The sequence below is a fragment of the Oncorhynchus kisutch genome, linkage group LG12 (assembly GCF_002021735.2).
Source record: "Oncorhynchus kisutch isolate 150728-3 linkage group LG12, Okis_V2, whole genome shotgun sequence".
NCBI classification, from domain to species: domain Eukaryota; kingdom Metazoa; phylum Chordata; class Actinopteri; order Salmoniformes; family Salmonidae; genus Oncorhynchus; species Oncorhynchus kisutch.
The window spans coordinates 38,521,527-38,546,752 of NC_034185.2; the positions used below are offsets into that span (position 1 = coordinate 38,521,527).

The 25,226-nt window shown below is 42.9% G+C and overlaps 1 protein-coding gene across 5 annotated transcripts; it reads left to right on the forward strand.

Annotated features, from left to right (window-relative positions):
- Positions 1 to 681: 681 nt before the first annotated feature.
- Positions 682 to 23,775, forward strand: LOC109900974 (glycerophosphocholine phosphodiesterase GPCPD1-like). 5 transcript variants are annotated; one of them, XM_020496916.2, is made up of 20 exons: positions 682 to 1,077; positions 1,972 to 2,064; positions 2,382 to 2,472; positions 2,707 to 2,791; positions 3,892 to 3,967; positions 4,305 to 4,346; positions 5,914 to 6,037; positions 6,267 to 6,507; positions 9,617 to 9,779; positions 10,315 to 10,447; positions 10,864 to 10,918; positions 11,055 to 11,147; positions 11,439 to 11,516; positions 11,726 to 11,765; positions 12,034 to 12,089; positions 12,204 to 12,269; positions 12,866 to 13,002; positions 14,599 to 14,734; positions 14,835 to 14,995; positions 21,725 to 23,775. In XM_020496916.2, the coding sequence occupies exons 2-20, from the start codon at positions 2,016 to 2,018 to the stop codon at positions 21,909 to 21,911; spliced, it is 2,013 nt and encodes a 670-aa protein (XP_020352505.1). In that variant the 5' UTR covers positions 682 to 1,077; positions 1,972 to 2,015; the 3' UTR covers positions 21,912 to 23,775. The 5 variants fall into 5 exon arrangements, with proteins under 5 accessions (XP_020352505.1, XP_020352504.1, XP_020352506.1 ...); XM_020496915.2 differs by having other exon boundaries at positions 704 to 2,064; XM_020496917.2 differs by lacking the exon at positions 1,972 to 2,064 and having other exon boundaries at positions 706 to 1,077.
- Positions 23,776 to 25,226: the final 1,451 nt, after the last annotated feature.

The following is a 25,226-nucleotide window of genomic DNA, read 5'->3' on the forward strand; positions in this document are numbered from 1 at the left end:
CAGTCTTCGTTGAATCTTTATGAAGTATTTCCTGCCTTTACACTTCAGTGATAGCTGTAATCAAATGGAAACTCGAGCGAAGCAAGCGTATGACATTTTTGTTTATTGATCTCTGTCTGATCATTATGGACGAGTTCGATTTGTCTGAACTGAGGTGCACCAGGCTATGGCCTGTTATGTGACCAGGCAGCCACCTTGGCACCACTCCTCAATTATTAAACATATTTTGGAAGCTATAGAAATGCATTTATTAATGTCTGCATTCGTTTTTGACATGTTTACTCTATTACATACACTTTAATGCATAATTCCAAATTATATTATGTGAGCTAAGTATAGAAAAAAAATCCTTAACGTTTTTCTGTTGAGAGTACTAATGTGACAGTCACCACAACAACAACAAAAAGACTTCAATGATATTTTGTCCTTGAAACATTTAAATGAAATACTGCAGAATTCCATTCATTCCTAAGGAGGACTGCTCCTACTAGCGTGTGCCAATATGGCCGTCCTGTGGCTTCAAAGACCATACATATAGCATCTGCAATATAGGTTTTATATGGATCATCGGTTGAAGACCATCTTGCAATGACTAATCAAAGTTTGATGATGAGTTGATTATTTGAATCAGCTGTGTAATGCTAGGGTAAAAAACAAAACGTGCACCCACGGTGGGCCCCAGGACCGAGTTTGGGAAACCATGATCTGATCCAGGGCTGTTCAATGTTGGTCCTGGGCCAAAACACTTCTGATTTTTGTTTCTACTTGGTAGTTAATAGCCCTCGCCTGGTGTCTGAGGTCTGAATTAATCCCTTATTTGAAGAAGAAGAACCAGAAGTGTTTCGGCCCTCCAGTACCGACATTGAACAGCCCTAGTCCAATTATTGCACAATTCCACTATTTGGATCCGTTTGTTTGACTTTTATTTTGAAGGCTATTCAACGATTGTTGCTCGCCGCTAATGCTGCTTATGTCACACGGGCGACAAGAAGAATCGCGTCGCAGTAGCTCCAAACGTTGTCAACAAGTATGCCAAATCTACCACGCCGAGCAAGATCTGTCTGCTGATGAATTAAGGTAAATTGATACCTTCTGTGATATTTTAGATTTTTTTTATGCGAATATATTGCTACGTTATAATGGTTATTTCAGTTTTTGTAGCGAGGGGAAAAGTCAACTCTATGTTGTTGTGCTACAATGGCTAGCGCGTTAACGTTAGTAACGTTAGTTAGGTTAGCTGCCTGCCCGAGTTGGCGCAAAAGGCGTAACTAGCTAAATCGTTTACGGTAAACAACTGGTTTGCATGGCTAGCTACAGTAGTGTCTGTTTTGCTGACAAATCCGGAATTGGGCTGTCTGCTCGGACAGAGTAACAGTAGTGGAGTTTGTGTGCACTAACTCTGCCGTGGCTCGTTGGTCCAAAGCCAGTGATTTGTATATTGGTCAAAGCCTATGGGGACATTTTGTGCGTTGTTGATTTCATCAGTGTTTTAAACATTGGCTAAAGGTAATGTGAACTGACTGGTTGTGTCATAGGAAAAAAACGTATAACATCTACTCAACCTATGTTAACCTCAGAACCTTTTATTTTCTGCTTTATCCTAAAAAATAGTTTATTTTTATTTCCCCTGCGCTGCACCAACAAGCCATGGGGTTAACTCATTTTCATTTTAGGACCACAAACTGGCGAGTTCTATAGATACATCAGTCTTGGATGCTCTAATACTAGCTTTTGATCTGTTATCTTAGTAGCTAACTAGCTAGTCCGAGTGGTTGTGTTGATGTGGGCACTTTTTTTTTGTTTTTTTTGTCATAGATTGAACCAGAATCTGGCTTTACAGTAGATGTTGAATATCCAAGGCCATATTCTGGTCCAGTCATAGAGGTTCTACTACCCAGCACAGCTTTGTTAATCCACTAAATCTATGCCTACATTTATGCCTGTTTTACCATTAAGTTCCTGGTTTTCCAGCTTGATTGCGCCTGCAATTGTCCTTGTTTGTGCCTGTGTCAACTATGGAGACAACTCAAGTGACTTTGGCAGTTAGGGGAGACACATCCCCAGGTAAGACCAACCCCTACTGCAGGGCAGCAGACTCATCTGAAACAAGAAGACTATTCAATTCAAGACAACTTTAGACAGAAAGATTGACAACGAACCAGACAGTCAGGAATGTCAGCTTTTAGTTCATCTCAGTTAGCTGACCCGGAACTAAAATCTTGAGTAATTTGGTCAGATTCTCGATTTACGTAGTTTGTCCACGAGAGTTTAGCTGAAAAGCACTTGATCATTAGAGCCTGATGAGAGCGAAAGAGTGTGTGTGGTGAATGTATACAGTTATGACTTGTTTAATTGAACGTAATAATATGGTGTATGACTAGGTGAGGTGATAGCTGTGGTTGGTAGCTGTGAAGCTTTAGGAGGCTGGTGCCATCAAAGAGCTGTGACCCTACAACCGGTTGAACACGATGGGTAAATATCACTTAACTTTTGAATATGCTATGGTCTGAATGATTTCTGTGTGTTTAAGTAATTCAACATTGTGCCGGCTCAGATGGTAAGAGCATGGCGCTTGCAACGCCAGGGTTGTGGGTTCGATTCCCACGGGGGACCAGTATGAACATGTATGCGCTCACTACTGTAAGTTGCTCTGGATAAAAGCGTCTGCTAAATGACTCAAATGTAAATATTCTGTTCCTTCCCTAGCACATTGTGGAAGAGGACCGTCAGTGTGCCCAGAGGTGCTGTGCCAACCTATCGTTACTTCAAAGGCCACTTCCTGGAGTCAAAGGTGAGCTCATCTTATTATGTACGGTCAGCGTGTGAAGTAATCCGACATATTAAAGAAGTGACCTATTTGATTGTGTTTTGACCTATTAAAATTCTAGTACTGTAACGTTAGAAAGCATGAGGTTAGCTACGCTACAGCCGTTTTTTAAGATCATTCGTGGGTTATTTAGCTCACTTTCCCCACATCTGTGTTGATCCCCTCTAGCTCACATATCAGTGCAGTTTTTCCGTAATGCTCAGAGGAGAGTGTCCATCCCTGGAGCTCTGCCAGCTGGCTATAAGCTGAGCTTGGATTTGAGCACGGGACGCGAGACTCTCCCCCTTGTCTATCCTAGCGCAGCATTAAACAACACGGAAGTTGGAACACATACAGCGTGTACTTCACCACTCCAATTATTCATGTCGGTATGCAACGTTCTCGATACGTCCGTCTTGGACGTTCAAATTACACCATTTTTTTTTAACAAAGCTTTTCCTCATACAGAGAGAGAGCGTCAGGCTGTTATATGTCCTACAGAAAGCGGCATATGAAGCAACGCTATCACACCCGTGATACGACGCGGAAACGAGGCAAAGCAATCTCTCATTTGAACAGTGCCGTCTCTCTGCCTGCTCTGAACTACTGCCAGTGGACAAACAGCGTTGCTAACTCGTCAAAGAGCATACGATCTTGCCTCATGGGTGGAGCCCACACATTCAGATAGGCCAGTTGTAATGACAACACATTTTTCATGTCTCTGGGGTCTAAAACCGTGACCACATACAGTTTTGCTTGTTTTTACAGTTTGTCATTTAAAGGCTTTGTTTACTTTGCATCATTAATGGCAGATCTAACCCTTAAAATACCAAATACTGTAGCAGATCAACTTTTCAAAAAAAAAAAAAACATGAATATAAACATCTAATCTTCTGAAAGATTGTATATTTTAGCATAGCTGAAGAGATAATGCTCAAGTTCTTCCACCTACTGACTAAATGAATCCCTTTTTCAGATTTCAACCAATAGTGGCTTGCTAAATTGGTGACTATACCTTTGAGACCAAAGTGAACATTGACTGTATTTGATAAGTCTTAATGCTGTACTAAACATTGGCATTGCAGAGTGCAGGTGGTCCCTGTCAGGTGATAGTCACTAAGTGGGAGACCCATCAGCAGCCACGTCTGATGAGCCCCACAGGTATATACACCAGAACAATACCCGGCTTGGTTTGGGGGAAATGTACAGTATCTATGCTTTGCTGAGGCAAGTGGGTTGGAGGCCACATTGTGTTGTTTTAACTAGAATGTTCTAGAGTGGAGGAAATGCTAGTAGACGTGACCACTCAAACTCAGACAAAACAAAAGACTCAGACAAAGGTCATTCAAAATCAGCTTGGTAAACGATTGAATAAACCATATTTTTTTCCCCCTAAATCCTTCCACCTGACACTTTTTGGACAATGTTTAAAACAACCTTTTTGTGCTGTTGGATGTTATGTCTGTAAAAGGCCTCATGCCTGTTTATTATCTTGCAGAATCGCACCTTGATATTGACGATGGCCAATTTGGATTCCACAGTAAGTCAAATAAATACATCACGTCTTGATGAATCCATTTTTGGGAAATAATCATTGTCTCGCTGTTGTATGGAAAATACATTGGCCATGTAATGGTAAAATATAATTGCAGTCTCTTCTTCACCCCATTGCACAGGTGAACTAGGAAAAAGCCAATTTGACATTGAATGCAAAGAGCCCAGGGTAGTCCTTTTGTTATGCACTAAGGCCCAGATCCCGACCAGGGTTAAGCACGCCTAAATGAAACGTTATTCCTTTTGATGTGCTTTTCTCTTTTTATGCCTTGTCTGCTCTTGAACGTAAGCATGAGAATAGCATGCTATTCACCCACTATGTTTATTCGAGCGCCACCTCAAACAAAAAAGTGTGCGGGGGTGTCGACCAACTGCGTCACATTCTGACCGTGACTTAATTCCACCACGTTTACGCACAAGGAAACAATGAATATGGTAGGTAACCACACGTAGGTTAAACCTGGAGCCTGGTGCCCGGTTCACGGGCGGTTCGCACGGACTGGACCTCTGTCATACAGTTCCATGATTGATAGGATTGTTCTTCAAAGCCCGTTATATGCTTATTTCCACCTTCCAATATTTCATGGATTAAACTTGAACAGGACAACTTTCAGGATGAATCAAACCACTGTCATTTTTTAAAAGTTCCTCAATATTACATGTGTAACTGTTTGAAGAGCCTTTTATTTGATTATTTATGATTCATACATGCGCTCCTAATCCTAAAATGCTCATAAATGATCTACAAAATCAGAGTATTTATGAAATATCTTTAAATAATTTGGTGCTGAAACGGAGATGAATAAGCATAGTGGATTTCTTTCATGAATCCCTATATTCTGAGCCCGTTTTCTATTGACTATGTCGACAAAATTTGAATCAAATGCGCACACTATTTAAAGGGATAGCTTAAGATAAATGTACTGAAATCCCTATTGAACCGAAAACTCCATGAGAATCTGCAAGTGTGGGAGGGTGTGGGAGGGTTTTTAGCGGTTGAATGAAATATATTCAGTGTGCGCAAGGTAGCCACACCTGCAGAGCGCGTTATGCGACTACATAAGCTAAGTCTGAATAGCAAATACTGAGAAGTGCGTAGAAAGGTATACATTTCTTATGTCGGGATCGGGCCCTAAAAACAAGATGAAGATTAACTAAGGGCTCAAACTGCTAATCACAAACTACGTACTTAAAGAAAATACTGTAGGAGCCTATACTAAGTACCTGAGATATGACTCAATCCTTTGGTGGAACTGAACTCTTCACAGATTACATGTAAAACACTTCCCCATTAGAGACGGTTAGTTATCTGGTAGTAGAACATACTGATTGACGTGAATTTGACTGTCTCCCCAACCTACAGTTGACTCAGTGTTTGAACAATTACTTTTATTCCCATAGCTCTTTTCTCAAACTCAGTGCTTTGCGTTGTTTTGCGGATAGTGAACCTCATCCACCACCAATATGTACTGTTACTCACCTGGGTGAATTCAACGGTAGCCATTTTGTGCCAGAATGCTTACCACCTGTTTCCCTGCAACTCCTCTCTGCAGACGGCTCAGTGTGTATGGACTCTGGGTGGCTGACGTGCCAGACAGAGATCCGTCTGCGTCTGCACTTCTCCAAGACGTCTCCCGTATCCATCACCAAGAAGAAATACAAGAAGTCTCGCTTCAGGTGAGAGCAAGAGATGTGGCTCCTATTCAATATAAGCATTTACGCAAATGTCCATAGAATTGATCCCAAAATAACTAATGGGATCAAACCAAATATGGCTTTAAAATAAACAGCTACACCTTTTATGGATGAAATATGCAGCCGTAAATACACTAGTCTATCGGTCATAGTCATGCCTTTTCAGATCCTCTCCCCTTTTTGACCTGTGACCTTTCCCATCTGTCCCCAGGATCAAGCTGACGCTTGAGGGTGTGGAGGAGGATGATGAAGATGAAGAGCCGGAGCAGAGTGCAGCGTCATGGCACAAGATGACCACCACGCTGGAGACCAGTATGATCAGTGGAGATGGGTACAAGTCCCGCCACTCCCAGCCTGAGTGTGGTTACGCCCTGGAGGCCTCACAGTGGACAGAGTACATCATCCACTCCATGGACCCCGACAACCTAGAACTCACCTTTGACTTCTTTGAGGTACAGTTCACAGCAGGATCAATATATTCGCCAGTTGACTATTATGAGCACTATGGAAACAACTGCTTTGTGTTGTAATGTTTACATACTATTTTACTGTGTGTATAATATATATATTTGGGGTAACTTAGAAATGTCCTTGTTTTTGAAATAATTATTTAAAAAATAAATAAAAATCCATTTTAAAATAACATCAAATTGATCAGAAATACATTGTTAATATTGAAAATGACTATTGTAGCTGGAAACTGATTTTTAATGGAATATCAACATTGGCGTACAGAGGCCAAGTATCAGCAACCATCACCCCTGTGTTCCAATGGCACGTTGTGTTAGCTAATCCAAGTTTATCATTTTAAAAGGCTAATGGATCATTAGAAAACCCTTTTGCAATCATGTTAGCACAGCTGAAAACTGTTGTCCTGATTTAAAGAAGCCATAAAACAGACCTTTAGACTAGTTGAGTATCTGGAGCATCAGCATTTGTGGGTTCGATTACAGAATCCTTAACGGCCAGAAACAAAGCACTTTCTTCTGAAACTCGTCAGTCTATACTTGTTCTGAGAAATGAAGGCTATTCCATGCAAGAAATTGCCAAGAACCTGAAGGTCTCGTACAGCACTGTGTACTACTCCCTTCACAGAACAGCGCAAAATGTCTCTAACCAGAATAGAAAGAGGAGTGGGAGGCCCCAGGGGACAACTGAGCAAGAGGACAAGTACATTGGAGTGTCTAGTTTGAGAAACAGACCCCCGGGCAAGGGTCCCTGCTCATCTGCGTGAACGTGCCTTAGGCATGCTGCAAGGAGGCATGAGGACTGCAGATGTGGCCAGGGCAATAAATTGCAATGTCCGTACAGTGAGACTCCTAAGATGGCGCTACAGGCCGGACAGGTGATCATCCTCGCAGTGGCAGACCACGTGTAACAACACCTGCACTGGATCGGTACATCCGAACATCACACCTGCAGGACAGGTACAGGGTGGCAACAACAACTGCCCGAATTACACCAGGAACGCACAATCCCTCCATCAGTGCTCAGACTGTCTGCAATAGGCTGAGAGAGGCTGGACTGAGGGCTTGTAGGCCTGTTGTAAGGCAGGTCCTCACCAGACATCACCGGCAACAACGTCGCCTATCGGCACAAAACCATCGTCGCTGGACCAGACAGGACTGGCAAAGATTGCTCTTCACTGACGAGTTGCGCTTTTGTCTCACCAGGGGTGATGGTTGGATTCGCCTTTATCGTCGATGGAATGAGCGTTACAATCTCTAGTCAGGCCTGTACTCTGGAGCAGGCTCGACGTGGAGGGTCCGTCATGGTCTGGGGCGGTGTATCACAGTATCATCGGACTGAGCTTAATGTCATTGCAGGCAATCTCAACGCTGTGCATTACAGGGAAGACATCCGCCCTCATGTGGTACCCTTCCTGCAGGCTCATCCTGACATGACCCTCCAGCATGACAATGCCACCAGCCATACTGCTCGTTCTGTGTGAGATTTCCTGAAAGACAGGAATGGGAGTGTTCTGCAATGGCCAGTGAAAAGCCCGGATCTCAATCCCTTTGAGCACGTCTGGGACCTGTTGGCTCGGAGGGTGAGGGCTATGGCCTTTCTCCCCAGAAATGTCTGGGAACTTGTAGGTGCCTTGGTGGAAGAGTGGGGTAACATCTCACAGCAAGAACTGGCAAATCTGGTACAGTCCATGAGGAGGAAATTATTATTATTTACCTTTTTATTTAACTAGGCAAGTCAGTTAAGAACAAATTCTTATTTTCAATGACGGCCTAGAACAGTGGGTTAGCTGCCTGTTCAGGGGCAGAACAGCTCGGGGATTTGAACATGCAACCTTTCGGTTACCAGTCCAAAGCTCTAACCACTAGGCTCACTGTTAGGAGAATTATGTTCTCCAGGTACATTACCTAATCAAATTATATTACTCTGTCTGTAAACCAGAATTTGTAAGATCCTGGTCAAATGAAACAAACGGAGGCCCAGCTAAATGGTTAAAAGGTTTATTCACGGAACGTTCTGAAGTCAAGAAAACAAATCAATTCATTTTATGCTGACTTCTCACGCCCACACATACACACAAACGTACGCACACACGTCCTGCTACACACACACACTGTCTGTCTCACTTCCCAGCCGACAGAGATAGTGACTTTGTCCTTGAGACGTACTCCCCGTTCTCTCCCAAATCTCTAGTCAGGTCGGCACCAAGCTCAGACAGTCTGTTTTAAAATACGATAAAGACATTGTTTTACCCTAATTCTGACTAGGACTACACATTAATTGATTATGATTTCATACATTCTAATCAATTCCATACAATTATATGTTTCAGGGCGGAATATTCTAATCATTCAATTAACAGACAATTCTCACCTTTCACTACCCTGCCGTACTTAATGCAACTGGTGATCACCCCAGATACTGACTGTTACTTTTGATTTTGACACCCCCTTTCTTTAGGGACACATTATTCAATTTCTGTTAGTCACATGTCTGTGGAACTTGTTCAGTTTATGTCTCAGTTGAATCTTTTGTTCATACAAATATTTACACATGTTAAGTTTGCTGAAAAATAAACGCAGTTGACAGTGAGAGGACCTTTCTTTTTTTTGCAGAGTTTAGTTGATTGTATTAAAACACACAGGGTGTGTCTTTATGGAAAAATGCATGTTTAAAAAATATATATATATTTTTAAGAACTGTTCTTTCAAATATTATTTTCTTAAACGTGCATTTTTCCATAGACAAACCCTGCGTGTTTGAACAGCCCGTCTGTGTGTGACGTATTCTAGTCTTGGCTCATCCTATGTAACTTCTGTACACACTCTATCCCCCTTTATGTAGATCTATCACTCGCTCTGTTATTTATTTAACATTTTGGATTTGTGTTGCTAGGTATTACTGCAATGTTGGCGCTAGAAACACAAGCATTTCGCTGCGCCTGCAATAACCGTTTGCAAATCCGTGTAAACCACCAATACATTTTTGATTTTGTCGGTGTACTCCCAAACCACTATTGTTCCAAAAAAGGAGCGTCGGGCCCCTGTATGTGTACGATAGTGGGTGTATTAACCCTTTCCTCCCTTCCTACAGGAAGACATGGGCGAGCACGTGATGCCAGGGGATGCCCACCCAGGGACGGCGGGTACGGCCTGCCTCCTCTCCTCATTCTTCGTGGAGAGTGGCAAGGACACTGGCGTGGTCACTCTGCCCATCATGAAACGCAACTCCAGACAGACCCTGGGAAAAGTCCGAGGTGAGCAACCCTACCCCCTTCCGCAACGAGTCGTCTGGTAGAAGCATAGAACATTTCAACTAAGTTGCTTGAGATGCATTCATGTAACTCTGACTTCTTTGTAAATCAGGTGTCTATCGATGGGGGATTTGCACAAAACTTGGTTCGGCTACGGGACTTATTTCACTTCTCTGTCACTCTTCGAGAAATATAGGATGTACTAAAGAGAAATCAATCACTAGGATGCAGCCTGTATTGGCTGACAGGTCTTTGACTTTTTACCAGACGTGGAACTAGAGTACTGTAAGTCGGCGTGTATAGCTCCTCCCGCAGACCTTTTCCCGACGTAAACAATCAGCTTTCCCTTTAGTGTGTAACTGTCAAACAAGATGGGGGGGTGGGGGGGAACAGGAAAGGAACTAGAATATAAATAAACGGTTGGCTGACTTGGGGCCACAGGGTTAGCTAAGATGTTTCCCGGGTAAAAATCCAGCTTAGATTTAAAGAAAATGAATGAGTACACTTCACCTTTTTTTTATGTATTTTTCTATTCCAGTGGACTACCTGGTGATCCGTCCTATCGAGGGACTGCAGTGTGACATGAGCTCCTCCTTCACCAAGTACTGGAGGAAGAGGAGTGCCCCCCTGGACGTGGGCCACAGAGGGGCCGGCAGCACACACGCAGCCAAGTGAGAGAAACGCGCACACGCTTTAAATAATAGATTATTAGAAGTTGTTAAATGTGTGCGTGTGTTGACGCAGGACTCTAGGAAGGGCCTACTCATAAGAGCACAAAGACCCTTTCATACTTTGTTTATTGAATGTTTGAATGCAATTGTTCCGTCCCGTATGACTTCAAAGTTGCAGTGCAGGTTAGGACATGCTCAGTCCGAGTGCACATCAACAGAGGAAGTCACGGTCAACGAACAGCGAAGGGTTGCCTCTGAATCTCAGCTAGGAGTTGTGTGTGTGTGTGTTAGCATGCAGGTCATTAACTAGTAGTCTGATCATACACTTCATACTTCACAAGATTACGTCTATCTTTTATACTGTACATCGTGATTTGGATGTCTTTTTTTTTGCCTAAAAATGTCTGTTTTTTCAGACATACCAAAGTCAGGGAGAACACCATTGCTTCATTCAAAAGTGCTGCCAATCATGTGAGTATTCCCACGGAGTGTAAAAAAGAAAAACCAACAACAAAAAAACTGAAAAATAAACATTTTCATCTTGACCATCTAAATGTCTCTCTGATCTGTTGTTGCATCAGAGTTGACTGCATGTGTGTTTCTGCAGGGGGCTGCCTATGTGGAGTTCGACGTCCATCTCTCCAAGGACTGTGTCCCCATCGTGTACCACGATCTCACCTGTTGCATCTCCACTAAGAAGGTCAACTGAAACAAATCCACTTTGTTTTCTGTTTCAACAATACCATCCGATGCACTCTGGACAGCAGGGTTCCCCCAAACTCAGCCCCCCCACCCCCACCTGGGTGCACCTTTGTTTTTCCCTAGCGCAACACAGCTGATTCAAATAACTAACTCGTTATTTGAGTCGGCTGTGTAGCGCTAGGGCGTAAACCAGAACGTGTGTACCCAGGGATGGCCCGCAGGACCGAGTTTGGGGGAACCCTGCCGTACAGCATCCTTGCTTTACTTTTTCCTCTCTTCCTCCTGTCAGAAAGGAGACAAGCACTCTTTGGAGCTGTTTGAAGTGCCGGTCAAAGATCTCACATACGACCAGCTACAGCAGCTCAAGGTAAAAGCTCTGCTAGCTACTGGCTTCTCCTTTACTAGTGAATACGCTCAGAAGCCAGTTGTTGAACAGTTCATATGAAGAGTCCTTTGGAGGCGGTATGTGGATGTCTTGATTTGATTTTAGTCTTATGTAGTCTGTGGTTTGTCACTATTTTAAAAATAGGCAAAAGTGACGTGGTATGATGGATGACTTTTGTGTTTGATCTACAGCTGGGCCATGCTTCTGCCTTGAAGGTGAACGACCACAAAGGTATATTCTCTTCCGTTTCGTGAACTACGTAAATTATTTATCCTTAAGGCAAACAATGCTCTCATCCTCCTCTACTCTTGCAAAGCCATAGTTGTTTTAGAAGTTATAGATTAACTGACAATAATTCCAATTGGTATGGTGAAGAACGAACCTATGTCCTCTGCTTGTGTCATTGTGTAAAGCAGTTGAATGTGAACCAGCAGAGCAGGTGCTGTGTATAGGTGTGTGTGTGATGAAGTACATGGTTTACTCCCGCTTTGTTACTTAGATGACGACGACGAGGAAGAGGTTGACGAACACCAGCCCTTCCCTTCATTCTCGCAGGTAAATGACCTAGTCGACGTCATCACTTGCGAGGTTACTGAAAGTGTGGACTAGCTTATCCCACCCTTGAGGTTCTGTGTCCCGTTACAACTGCCTCCCTATGTCATCTTCCAGATCTTCCACGCAGTGCCTGAAAATGTGGGCTTCAACATCGAGCTGAAGTGGATTTGTCAGATGAAGGTATGTACAGCCAGTCCGTGATACTGGTGATGAAGTCATTAGTTGGTCATGCCAGAAAGGACAGAAGTGGCTGTATTATCTGACCCGACCTATAACCTATTTCAGTACCTCCTGGATTTCAAAGGGAATTCTGGTGATGTTTGCGCACAAATTTGCTTGATATTTTCTGCGGCAATTCTGACATTTTTGCAGAGGCAGTAGGTGCTGGATTTGAGCAATTTTTCGCGAAAATGCGCTGATGAGGGAAGAAGTTTGTCATGTGGCTTGCTTGAACCATATTATATGGTAAATGTGCGTTGATTGGTTGACATAAGCCCTCTTTTTGTACTGCAGCGGTAGGTTAGTTTTATGTGACGATTTTACTCTTTTATACGGCGACGTGCTGATTGCTCAAATTTGCAAGCTCGCGCATAATATGCAGGCAATTGTTGATTTTGCAAAACAAATTGCCATCTCAGACAGCTATTTGTTCTTTTACGGTTTGGGCTCGTGGTTCAAAGTGAAATGGGAAAGCTTTGTACTTTTTGTAAATCCAAACATGGTCTGATAGTAACAACCCTTTTCTCATTGTAATGTTGTGGTATTGTCTTCAACAGGATGGTTCGTGGGAAGGGAACCTGTCCTCGTACTTCAACATGAACCTGTTCCTGGACATCATACTGAGCTGTGTGCTGCAGAGAGCCGGCAAGAGACGCGTCGTCTTCTCCTGCTTCGACCCCGACGTCTGCACCATGTAAGCACTAATCAAGGGCGTCAAACTTTCAGCCTGCTGCACAGTCGCTATGGAAGCTCTAGTCTTGAATGCCCGGTTGACTTGTCATTTGAGGATAAAAGGTTCAGCTAAATTATTAAAGTAGCGTGATTGTCAACATACAGGTAAATGCCCAAATAAAAGGGAACCCCAACAGTTTCTTAATAGGGCGTTTGGCCACCCACCAACAGCTTCATTGCCCATTGGCATAGATTCTACAAGTGTCTGCAGGGCACCACTGACTTTTTCAGTTGGTGGCATCCTCCCCGCAAAAATTGTGCAGCGTCCCACAATACATTTGAGTCCTCTTATAAAGTAATTTCACAATGATTTATTGACATGTGTAATAGACTACTGAGATGTTAGATGTAACAACTTATTTATTGAGTACCATGTCCATGTAGAAATGCATGATTTTAAATATTTTGATATGCAACATAATTCAGTGATTGTCATGAATTTTGGGTTGACATTTAAAGCAGTTTTTTATTTTTACTGTGAAAATAGGGCTCCAAAATGTTTTTTTTGGGGGGGGGTTGAATTTGCCTTCATCTTTATGTGCATTAATATTATATAGGTCTAATTCAATTGGTGCCAATTCATCCCCTGAGGAAGTAAACTCAAAACACATTAGGTAGATCGCTAACTCTAAATATAACGACCTACTGCTTGTGGCTATGTATTAATCTAACAGTAAATATAATGTCCTAAAACCAACTTTGCAATGAGGCTTAGTGCACTTGCGTTGGCCGATGAGCAATCTTTCTTCTTACAATTGAATTTTGAAATGTTATAGGGGCACACAAGGGAGGAGACCGTGTGAGAGGCTCGCTCATTACAGAAGGCAGGCACAGCGGCAGGGCATGAGGATAATGCAATTCACTGTTTAACAAATTCATGGTTGCAAAAACAAATGAGGATGTTTTTGATTCAGGTGTCCAGGTAGAATGTGCAGCTCACACCAGTGCGACCAATTCAGAAACCCAAATAGCATGTGAAATTTGCGGCCCTCTTAGTATAAAAGCCGCTGTCTGTCGCTATGGATTACAGTTAGAACAAGCCAATCAATTTCAGCTCGAGTGGACACGCTTGTTACATTTTGGTGCGTGTCCAGTTTAAGGTATTGAGCAAAATACGGTATTGAGCAAAGTTATTGAGCAAAGTTACCTGAACACGTGATACTCCACACATACATTTTTATTTTTAGGTTTTCAAATTTCAGCATATTGTTTTGACACTGGGCAGAAATCCAAGACACGCAGAAGCAGCGACAGTGTCATTTTCAACTTGTTTTAAGAATATAAATGATACTTAAACAACAAATGAACAGGATTGTACTTCGTCAGGTAAACTACTGAATGAGACCAAAAACTTCCTATGATTTATTTATCCAGAAATCTGTGTTAGCCTGCTGAACTGAAGCCTAGTTTGCACAGTTGTAATTTGAATGTTGGACTGCCTATGACAAATGTTTTATGTGCCTGTTATAAGGCTTAAAGACGTAAGCTGTTAGTGTCTTAGCGACCGTTCCACGGGGTGACGCGTAAGTGTAACCATAAATGTTCTCTTCTCCCCCAGGGTTCGTCAGAAGCAGAACAAGTACCCCATCTTGTTCCTGACCCAGGGCATCTCTGAGACCTATCCTGAGCTCATGGACATCCGCTGCAGGACCACACAGATCGCCATGAGCTTTGCGCAGAGCGAAAACATCCTGGTGAGTGGTGGAACTTGGATATGGCGTTCAGTTGTTCGTTGACTAAGTCTCTGTACGAATGTAGCGGATCAGTCGACACTCTGACGTCTTGTCTATCTAGGGTATCAGTGCCCACACAGAGGAGCTGCTTCAGAACCTGGAGCACATACGAGAGGCTCAATCTAAAGGCCTGGTGGTGTTCTGCTGGGGAGACCTCAACAATGACCACGACAACAGGACCAAGCTAAGGGAGCAGGGCATCGACGGACTCATCTATGACAGGTAAACATCTGGCTGAACAGGTAAATCCATTTTGGCTCATTTAGAGGTGGTTTCCCAGACACAGATGAAGCCTATATTCCTAGAATAAAAAGCACTTTCGATGGAGATTTGATCACGTTTTCTTTTTGTCCAGGACTAGGTTTAATGGAAACCAGCCCATGCTGCTACTGCTGTTATACAGAAATCTATTCAAAAGGTTATTTTTGCAGGATCTTATCCTGAGCGACTTGCGTAAGTGCATACATTTTCGTACTGGTCCCCCGTGGGACTCGAACCCACAACCCTGGCATTGCAAGTGCCATGCTCTACCAACTGAGCCAAATGTAACACAAGTCTCCTTTGTGAGCAACTTTTTTGAGTTCTATTTATTCTGTTCACACTATCAACAGCCTGTAATACACACTGTCTCTCATACTGTTGACTGTTGCTCAAGGTTCTTGATTTGACTTCTGTCAGCATTGCTTTTTACACAGTCTCGCTGACACAAACACATCAGCACTTCAGTCAGTGTCGTGTGAACCCAATCAATCAGTGTATCAGTTAAGGACATCGTCATAGAGGTTACATAACCTAAGAACACACCGCACCGTAGGCTATTAATGAATCGCTTGGTGTTCCGCCACTGTAGCGAATGAATGTAATAGTTATGTAATTAGGAACCTATGAAATCAGAAGAAAATAAAGGTGTTACTTTCTGTAAAGTAGAGATGGCTGGGTCGGAGAGGGGCTTTGTTCAATGAACAGACAACGTCATGTGACCTGACCTCAGAACTGGTTTTCTACTGCTTCAGCAGGCAACTTTTACAGAAATGACACATTTGAACTATGGCCTGCGTGTTTGGTAGTCATTCAGTGGATTCCTGGTTTTCGGAGGTCCGTATTTCTTCCAGCTGTGTCGGATCATTGGAATAGACCAGAGCCCTTTTCTCCAGTCCCCTGTGTGTTGTCATGACAACTTGGAGTTGGTAGAACTTTCCCCTAGCCTCTGATACAGGGTCAGATATTTTTTCAACCCTTGTGATTTAAAGTAAGAATTTGGAGTAACGTAATCTGACCCTAGATCTGTGGTTGAGAGGGCAATTTCTACCTGTAGCTGATAAGTGTCTCTTTCTTTTAGAGTATGTTAAATCTGGTGGCCAAATCATGTCATTGACTCTACTGGTTCTCCTGATGCCAGTAATGTCTCTGATTCCTGGTTGTGCTGGTGTTTATATTTACTCACCCCCGATTTGGTTCCTCCTGACTACTGCCTGAATGAAAGGTCCCCTGTTCTGGTCACTAACTTAAACAGACCAGCAGGGTTCCATGACAATGATGCAAAACATTTCACTTTGAACTTAGCCTAGGTAGTTCTCCACACATTTTGGCATTGTTATGCCTTTCCTGGGATAATTTGCACTTTTTATGAAAGTGTGTAGCCAAATTTCACTAGACAGACTTTAAATTCAAATATTAGGAAAGCAATGATTGGTCAACTGGCGCCTCTGACAAATAAAAATACATGTGCCTTATATATCAGGTGTAGACCTTATTATGAAGTTGTTACTTACAAGCCTCTAGCCTTTTGGTCCTAGACTTGCCGCTCTGGTACCGCTTGCTGTGCCGTAGCTCTGACACCGCCTAGTATATAGGTCCTGGATGTCAGAAAGCTTGGCCCCAGTGATGTGCTGGGCTGTACGCACTACCTTCTGTGGTGCTTTACGGTCGGATGCCGAGCAGTTACCATACCAGGCGGTGATTAATTTGGTTAGGATGCTCTCGATGGTGCAGCTGTACGGCATTTTGAGTATCTGGGGACCCATGCCAAATCTTTTCAGTCTCCTGAGGGGGAAAAGGTGTCGCCGTGCCCTCTTCACGACTGTCTTGGCGTGTTTGGACCATGATAGTAAGTTGGTGATTCTCAAACTGCTCCACTTCAGCTCCGTTGATGTTAATGGGGGCCTGTTCTGCCCTCCTTTTCCTGTAGTCCATGATCAGCTCTTTTGTCTTGCTCACATTGAGGGAGAGGAAGTCATCCTGGCACCACACTGCCAGGTCTCTGACCACCTCCCTATAGACCATGGGTGTCAAACTCTGGCCCGTGGGCCAAATTTGGCCCGCGGGGTAATTATATTTGGCCCGCGAGACAATACCAAATTACTACTAGAGCTGGCCCGCCGGTATTATACAGCGCATTCACCACTAATACTACGAATCCCATAATGCTCTGCTGTTTTCGCGCGCCAATCAGGACAGGACCCAGAAACGCTCTCTCCTCTGTGACAGTAGTCATAGCAACATAGACGCTACAACTGTCAGCGAGCTAACCCTTCCCAAAAATGGCGAAAAGAAAGGCAGAAAACAGGAGCTTTCTGGACAAGTGGGAGGCAGAATATCTGTTTACATATGTAAAAGACAAACCTGTTTGTCTTGTTTGTGGAGTCAACGTGGCTGTAAGTAAGGAGTACAACATTAGACGACACTATGAAACGAAACACCATGACAAATACAAGGACCTGGACATGAGGAGCCAGAAAGTAGAGGAGATGAAAAGAAGATTGGTTTCACAACAGAATATGTTTAAAAAAGCCACATCACAAAGCGAGGCTGCTGTAAAGGCTAGTTATATAGTGGCAGCAGAGATCGCAAAATCAGCCCGGCCCTTTAATGAGGGAGAGTTCATGAAAAAGTGCATGATGAAGGTTTGTGACCTCGTATGCCCAGAGAAAAAACAAGCATTTTCAAACGTGAGCCTGAGCAGGAACACAGTAGCTGATCGCACATGTGATCTTGCCACAAATCTGTATGACCAGCTGATGGAAAAGGGAAAAGATTGTTGCGTTCTCCCTCGCTGTGGATGAGAGCTGCTGTGGATGAGAGCTGCGACGCATCTGATACTGCTCAGCTGTCAGTCTTCATCCTTAGAGTGGACTCAAATCTGTGTGTTACGGAGGAGCTATTAGGATTCAAATCAATGCATGGCACAACCACAGGAAAGGAAATCTTTGAGGAGGTTTCCAAATGTGTAACTGAAATAAAGCTGCCGTGGGATAAACTCGTTGGATTAACGACAGATGGTGCGATGTGCGGTAAAAAGAGTGGACTGGTGGGCATGGTTCGGGAGAAGATGCGGGAAGAGAACTGTGCAGGTGAGCTAACTGTTTACCACTGCATCATACATCAGGAAGCACTGTGTGCCAAAGCCCTAAAGATGGAACATGTTATGACCACAGTAACACAGGTAGTTAACTTTATAAGAGCCAAAGGTCTAAATCACCGCCAGTTTAAATATTTTCTGGAGGAGTGTGGTTCGGAATACGCAGACGTGCCGTATCACACAGAGGTGAGATGGCTAAATAGAGGAAAAGTACTGAACAGATGTTTCGAGCTGCGTGAGGAAATATGTCAATTCCTAGAAACCAAAGGGAAGGATACAGCAGAGCTCCGGGAGCAAAAGTTCCTGTGCGAGCTGGCCTTTCTCTGTGACATCTCGAGACATCTCGATGCGCTGAACCTGCAGCTTCAGGGGCCCGGGCGCATCATCACAGACATGTACGCTGCAGTGAGGGCCTTCAAAACTAAACTGTGCCTGTGGGAGAATCAGATGCTGCAAGGAAACCCTTGCCATTTTCCCTGCTGCCAATCCATAAAAGCGCAGATCTCTACCGCCGTGTTCCCATGCGCACAGTTTGCTGAAAACCTCAGTGTTCTCGCCGCTGAGTTTAGCCGGCAATTTGCCGACTTCGATGCCCAGAAATGCAAGTTTGAACTGCTTAGTAATCCCTTCGCAGTTGATGTGGAAAATGCACCAACCAACATCCAAATGGAGCTGATTGAACTCCAGTGCAACGACACGCTGAAGTCAAAGTATGATGCTGTGGGCGCCGCACAGTTTCCACGGTTCATCCCTGACACAATGCCTCAGCTCCGCACCCAAGCTGCTCAAATGTTCTCCATGTTTGGCAGCACTTATCTATGCGAGCAACTTTTTCTCCTCGATGAAGATGACCAAAACAACTCACAGGAGACGTCTGACTGAACATCTTCGCTCGATACTGAGGATTTCTTCAGCTCAGAGCTTGAGCCCAGACATTGCTGAACTAGCATCCAAGAAGAGATGCCAGGTATCTGGCTTGGGCACATCAGATTCGACCAGTGTGCAATAATTAAAGTTTTTCTTTATGCACTTTTTCTTGCTACAAGGCATGGGCTTGAATGGTTGATTGATTTATTATCATTTTATTTGTAAAATTATTAGCCAGTGGAAAAAGTTTATTTTGGTATTTAAATCAGAAGGCTGCAAATAGAAAAGAGGCATACAATTTTTATTTACATTTTATTTATTTAATAAATGAATGCCATTGATGTGTTTTTTCATTTGAAATTCGATTTTGCATGTCTCCACTATTAAATTATATATTGTATGGTAATAAGCGATGCTTGTTCCATATTCAATGTTAAAGCAAAACTTGTTTGGGTCCATATTAAAAGGTTAATTTGTTCAATGTTGGCCCGTGACTTTGTTCAGGTTTTACATTTTGGCCCACTGGGTATTTGAGTTTGACACCCCTGGTATAGACTGTCTCATCGTTGTTGGTGATCAGGCCTACCACTGTTGTGTCGTCAGCAAACTTGATGGTGTTGAAGTCGTGCTTAGCCATGCATGCGTGAGTGAACAGGGAGTACAGGATGGGACTAAGCACCCATCCCTGATGAACCCCAGTGTTGAGGATCAGCATGGCAGATGCGTTGTTGCCTATCTTTGCCACCTGGGGGTGGCCTGTCAGGAGGTCCAGGATCCAGTTGCAGAGGAAGGTGTTTTTGTGGGCACTGGTGTTGAATGCTAAGCTGTAGTCAATGAACAGCATTCTCACATGGGTGTTCCTTTTGTCCAGGTGGGAAAGGGCAGTGGAGTGCGATTGAGATTGGATCTGTTTGGGCGGGGATGCGAAATGGAGTGGGTCTAAGGTTTCCCGGCATGATGACCAGCCTTTCAAAGCACTTTATGGCTACTGACGTGAGTGCTACGGGACGGTAGTCATTTAGGCAAGCTACCTTAACTTTCTTGGGTACAGATACTATGGTGGTCTGTTTGAACCATGTGGGTATTACAGACTCGAACAGGTTGAAAATATCAGTGAAGACACCTGCCAGTTGTTCCGCACATGCTCTGAGTACACGTCCTGGTAATCCGTCTGGCCCCGTGGCTTTGTGAATGATGACCTGTTTAAAGGTCTTGCTCAGATTGGCTACATAGAGTGTGATCAGTCGTTTGGAACAGCTGGTGTTCTCATGCATGCTTAAGTGTTGCTTGCCTCTAAGCGAGCATAAGGCATTTAGCTTGTCTGGCAGGCTCGCGTCACTGGGCAGCTCGTGGCTGTGTTTCCCTTTGTAGTCCGTAATAGTTTTCAAGCCCTGCCACATTTGAGCTTCAGAGCCAGTGTAATCTGATTCAATCTTAGTCCTTTATTGAGGCTTTGCCTGTTTGATGGTTCGCCTGAGGGCGTAGGGGGATTTCTTATAAGCGTCTGGATTAGTGTCCCACTCCTTGAAAGCGGCAGCTCTAGCCTTTAGCTCAGTGAGGATGTTGCCTGTAATCCATGGCTTCTGGTTGGGATATGCACGTAGGGGACACCGTTGTCAATGCACTTATTGATGAAGCCGGTGACTGTGGTTATACTCCTCAATGCCATTGGATGAGTCCCTGAACATATTCCAGTCTGTGCTAGCACAACAGTCCTGTAGGGTAGCATCCATGTCATCTGACCACTTCCGTATTGAGCAAGTCACTGGTACTTCCTGCTTTAGTTTTTGCTTTTAAGCAGGAATCAGGATGATAGAATTATGGTCCGATTTGCCAAATGGAGGGATCGCGGTATGTATCTCTGTGTGTGGAGTGAAGATGGTCTAGAGTTTATTTTAATTTTTTTATTTAAAAAAAAAATGGGTTGCACATGTGACCTGCTGGTAGAAATTAGGGAAAACATATTTAAGTTTCCCTGCATTAAAGTCTCTGGCCACTAGGGCGCTGCTTCTGGATGAACATTTTCTTGTTTGCTTTTATGGCCTTATACAGCTCATTGAGTGCAGTCTTACTGCCAGCATCGCTTTGTGGTGGTAAATAGACTGCTACGAATAATATAGATGAACTCTCTTGGTAGTGGATAAAGTTTGCCCCTTTTTTTATATATTCATGCATATATCAATTTTGTGTTCTGCTTTATCACTCCTGCGTACGACTCTTTAGTATTGGCCATTTCCAGACAAAGGCTTATGTTAAGTGCATGGTGTATACAGCACACAGACTGGTTGTTTTTTTTGGAACGTCAGGTAGGCAGGCAGTGTGGCTGTAAGAACCTGTTTTTACAGTGAGCTGAAATCTGATCCATGGGTGTATGTGCACTGAGATTATTACTAGAAGCTACTCCCTCCAGCATTGTGCTACAACATTGTACAGTTGCTGATCATGTAGATGTGAGTTAGATGTTATTGATAAGGTTATGTTGAAATGCTATTGATCATGTAGATTAGCACTTTCTGTAGCCACTGAGGAACCAGATTCTAATCCTTATTAACCTCAACAGTGTTTTTGAACTTCCTTGTTCCCTGATAAATCCTGAACTAGGATTGTGTACCTGCGGCAGTAATTCTGTCTCGACTGTATCTTTGGCTCCTAATAACAGATGTTTTGTCCTCCTTTTTCTCTTTTTTTTTTCATTTTTTCTGCTCCTTTTCTGCGTTTCACTCCAGGATCTGTGACGACCAGGTTGAGCAGGCCAAAGTCTTCAAAGTGGAGGAGCAGCACACTCTGCAGGAGACTCTGAAGAGCTTTGTGTGCTCCTGCTACTCCATCCCCTGCCAGGCGCCTATCTGCGCCGCCAACTCCAAGGTTCACAACGGCAGTGCAGAGTCCGACTCGGGCCTCAGCTCTTCCTGAGCAACTGTCTGCCTCCGAAGGTTGTCTCTAGATAAGCATGCTAGACAGGACAGAAGCGGCAATGAATATAGGCAGAATTTATGAGCAAGTGTACACTTTATTTTAATTTTAAAAAATTTAGTTCGAGTTACATAGGAGCTACACTAGATGCTGAGAAACTGTCAGTTTTTTTTTTAACATGCTACACTGGAAGAGTAACTTTTTGCCAATGTGAGCCACATTATCCTAATGTAGCTCACACTGGAGCACAATCCTGAAAATGGAACCAAGCCTCTCACAAAGCTGCTGTTGTTATTTAATGGTTTCATTTACATTAGAAGCGTGTCACGTTCTGCAAGAGTTACTCGTCCGGTGTTGCTTCTACATTAGGTGATTTAAAAAATAAAAAAAACAATTTAAAGCCCTTTTGTCCTTTTGTAGCATGGCCAGATATTGACAACCCCTTCCCGAACTGACATCCACTGAAGCAATATTCAAGCTGTGTCCAGATGTTTTCTCACAGCTGTTTGTTTTAACTGGAAGGAGGAGGGTGTTTTGCCAAAAATGGCATCTGGTGTTTGTTATTAGGACTTCAGTTGAAAGACTGTGGGATATGCACCTCGGTCCCAATTTCACAAAGGAATCCACATGTCTTCACTTGGAAATTAATGCCTACTCAAGGAATTTATTTTGAGCTTTATATTTTATTATGCCGATTTGCTAAATACAAATTGAAGGTAAAATGTACTGTATATTAGCTTTCCAGATTGGGCTTTTCACGTATTGCAGTTCATGACTGATAACAGCCCACAGTTTGCCTTCAGCTTGCTGGTTTAATTGAACTAAGATGTAGTTTTATGCGGATAATGATTTACCACACTAGTCTTACTTTTTTGCATTATGGTTGTCCACATATGAAATAAGCCAGCATTTTACAGTGTTATTTTTGTTAGATTTACTCATCTAATTTTGAATGGCAATGACTGACAATTTATAAGAGATTTTCAATAGAACAAGAGAATTTGGGACACTGACCAACTCTCTCGCTCAGGTGATTTTATTTTAAACTTGATGTGCATTTTATTTTTTATTCAATGGTGCATTTGAACTTGTGCAAACTGATTTGTATTAGGACTGCCCTGAGCTATGCCATTAATGAGGTGTCATTGGATGACCAGATAATGAAGTGTTGCTACGGGTGCCTAAATCTGAACAGATTCATTTAATATTGCTTTAATGAACTGTTGAATACACTTTTTTTTTTTTTGCTTTCAGCATCACTTTAAAATGTATGGGTGAGTTGTGAGCTCAATGTTCACCATTAGGGAGGGGTATATAGGTAACCCTTTGTACTGGCTAGATCTAATCCACTTAACTCACACTCTGGCTGATTTGAAGGGAAGTAACAGTGTTTGCGCTACACATCAGAAAGCCTTGCTGGGTGAAGTTGTGTGAATGAACTAGTCTGACTGCCACTTGTTTGAATCTCGTCATACCTCACTCTACTTAATGCAATAGAAGACCAAGATTGTTTCACATGGCACAGTTTTCCTGTCACATTGCATCTCATTTTTCCTACCGGATGTATTTTGTTTGTACAGTCTTTCTTTTTCTTTTTTTTATGCACATTGGAGATGTAACAGTCTATATTTCCTAAATGGTGTACTGTGATATATCACTGGAAAACATAGACACAAGCACTGTCTGAGTTCGTTAAGTAAAATGACTTTACTCTTACCCCTACCTAGGTGTATGGAGTCATAATGCATGCCCTTCAGAGTGCTATGGGTGACTGGAATTGAGGGTCACTCATGTCACACCCTTGATACTGTCAGGACAATGCTAGCTAACTGATATGAAATGAATAAAATGATTTAAAAACATACTATTTTTGTAGGAGTTTCTTTCTTTTTTTATATATTGCGATGGACATACTGGTAGGTACTAGTATGAGTGCTTTATTAGAGAAATGTTGGGTTTTTGTTATGAATTTACATCCACTAGAGGCCTTCAGTTTTTGCCTGAAGCATTCTCACCAACTGTCACTTTGTCTTGGGTGTACTTGGACTCCCTGTGCCTTGTCAAGTCGCCATGTTTGTGTGTTGGCACTGAAGTGCTGTTTCCAGGAGATGTGCAGCACCTGTACTAGTCTAGTGGACAGGGTAGAGCAGTTGTCGCCACAAGCACAGCTGGACCTATTCTCTGTCAACTTTACTCGGACACTCCCAGAGTAACACAATCGGCGGCATGCATTTGAGCAAATCCTGGGTGTCTAATTTGGCGCTAATCAAGACCTGTAGTTCGGTTTATAGGAGATGTGTGTGAATATTGTTGAAGGGGTTTGCCAACCCATATAACCAACCGAGCATCTGGTTGTTGCTGTTTGAAAAATACAATTTTGTAACCCTGTAGAAGCAACCCTGCAAAATATGGATGTGACATAATTGTTTTTATTTGTGTGTGTGTGTGACTAAAAATCTTATTCCTAACTGGTTTGTTCTCCTGGGGCTGTTTAAAAAAAAATGTATGGTCTGTTAGGTATACTTTTTGGTCCGGGAGACCGGCCCCTGGTGCCAGCAGACTGGCTGTTGGAGGATTTGAGGGTAAGAGAGTGAAACTTTATAAGAGAACTGTAAAAAGATCCCTCTAAATGAAGTGAAATACTTACAATTTGAGTGGGGAAAGGGATACATGTAAATAAAATATTTTATGACATTGAAATATGCTTCTTTAAAAAAAAATCATAACAGTTATCAAAAACGTGAGTAATTACTTGAGTAGAATAAAGTGACATTTTCTAATTCACCATATTTGAACTTGTTCTGTAAACTAAGAGTGAAATGCTTACTTACAGGTCCTTTCATCAATGCATAGAGAAAAATAAAAGGATAACACAAGGAATTATTACAAAATGAGCAAAGATAACTTTTTATATATATATATATATATATACATACATACACACGGGCATCCAGTACTGAGTCGATGTGCAGGGTTATGAAGTAATTGAGGTGTATATATGTGCAAGTAGCACAGGTGGCCGGTGGTGCATTAAATGGGGAATATGGGCTCATAGTAATTTCTGAAATGAAATGTATCCAACGCATCACATGGTTGCCATGTGTTTGATACCATTCATTCCATTCTAGCCATTATTATGAGCCGTCCTCCCATCAGCAGTCTCCTGTGACATGTAGGTTGGGATGAAGTTATTAGGCAACAGGATAGACAATAAGTAGCAGCAGCGTATGTGATGAGTCAAAAGAGTTGGTGCAAAGGAGGGTCTATGCAGATAGTCCGAGTAGCAATTTGGTTAACCATTTAGTAGTCTTATGG

Coding starts and splice junctions, on each gene's coding strand:
- LOC109900974 (XM_020496916.2), top strand. CDS start 2,016: ATGGAGACAACTCAAGTGACTTTGGCAGTTAGGGGAGACACATCCCCA. Junction 4,347..5,913: donor TGGCCAATTTGGATTCCACA/GTAAGTCAAATA, acceptor TCCTCTCTGCAG/ACGGCTCAGTGTGTATGGAC. Junction 11,517..11,725: donor ACCAGCTACAGCAGCTCAAG/GTAAAAGCTCTG, acceptor TTTGATCTACAG/CTGGGCCATGCTTCTGCCTT.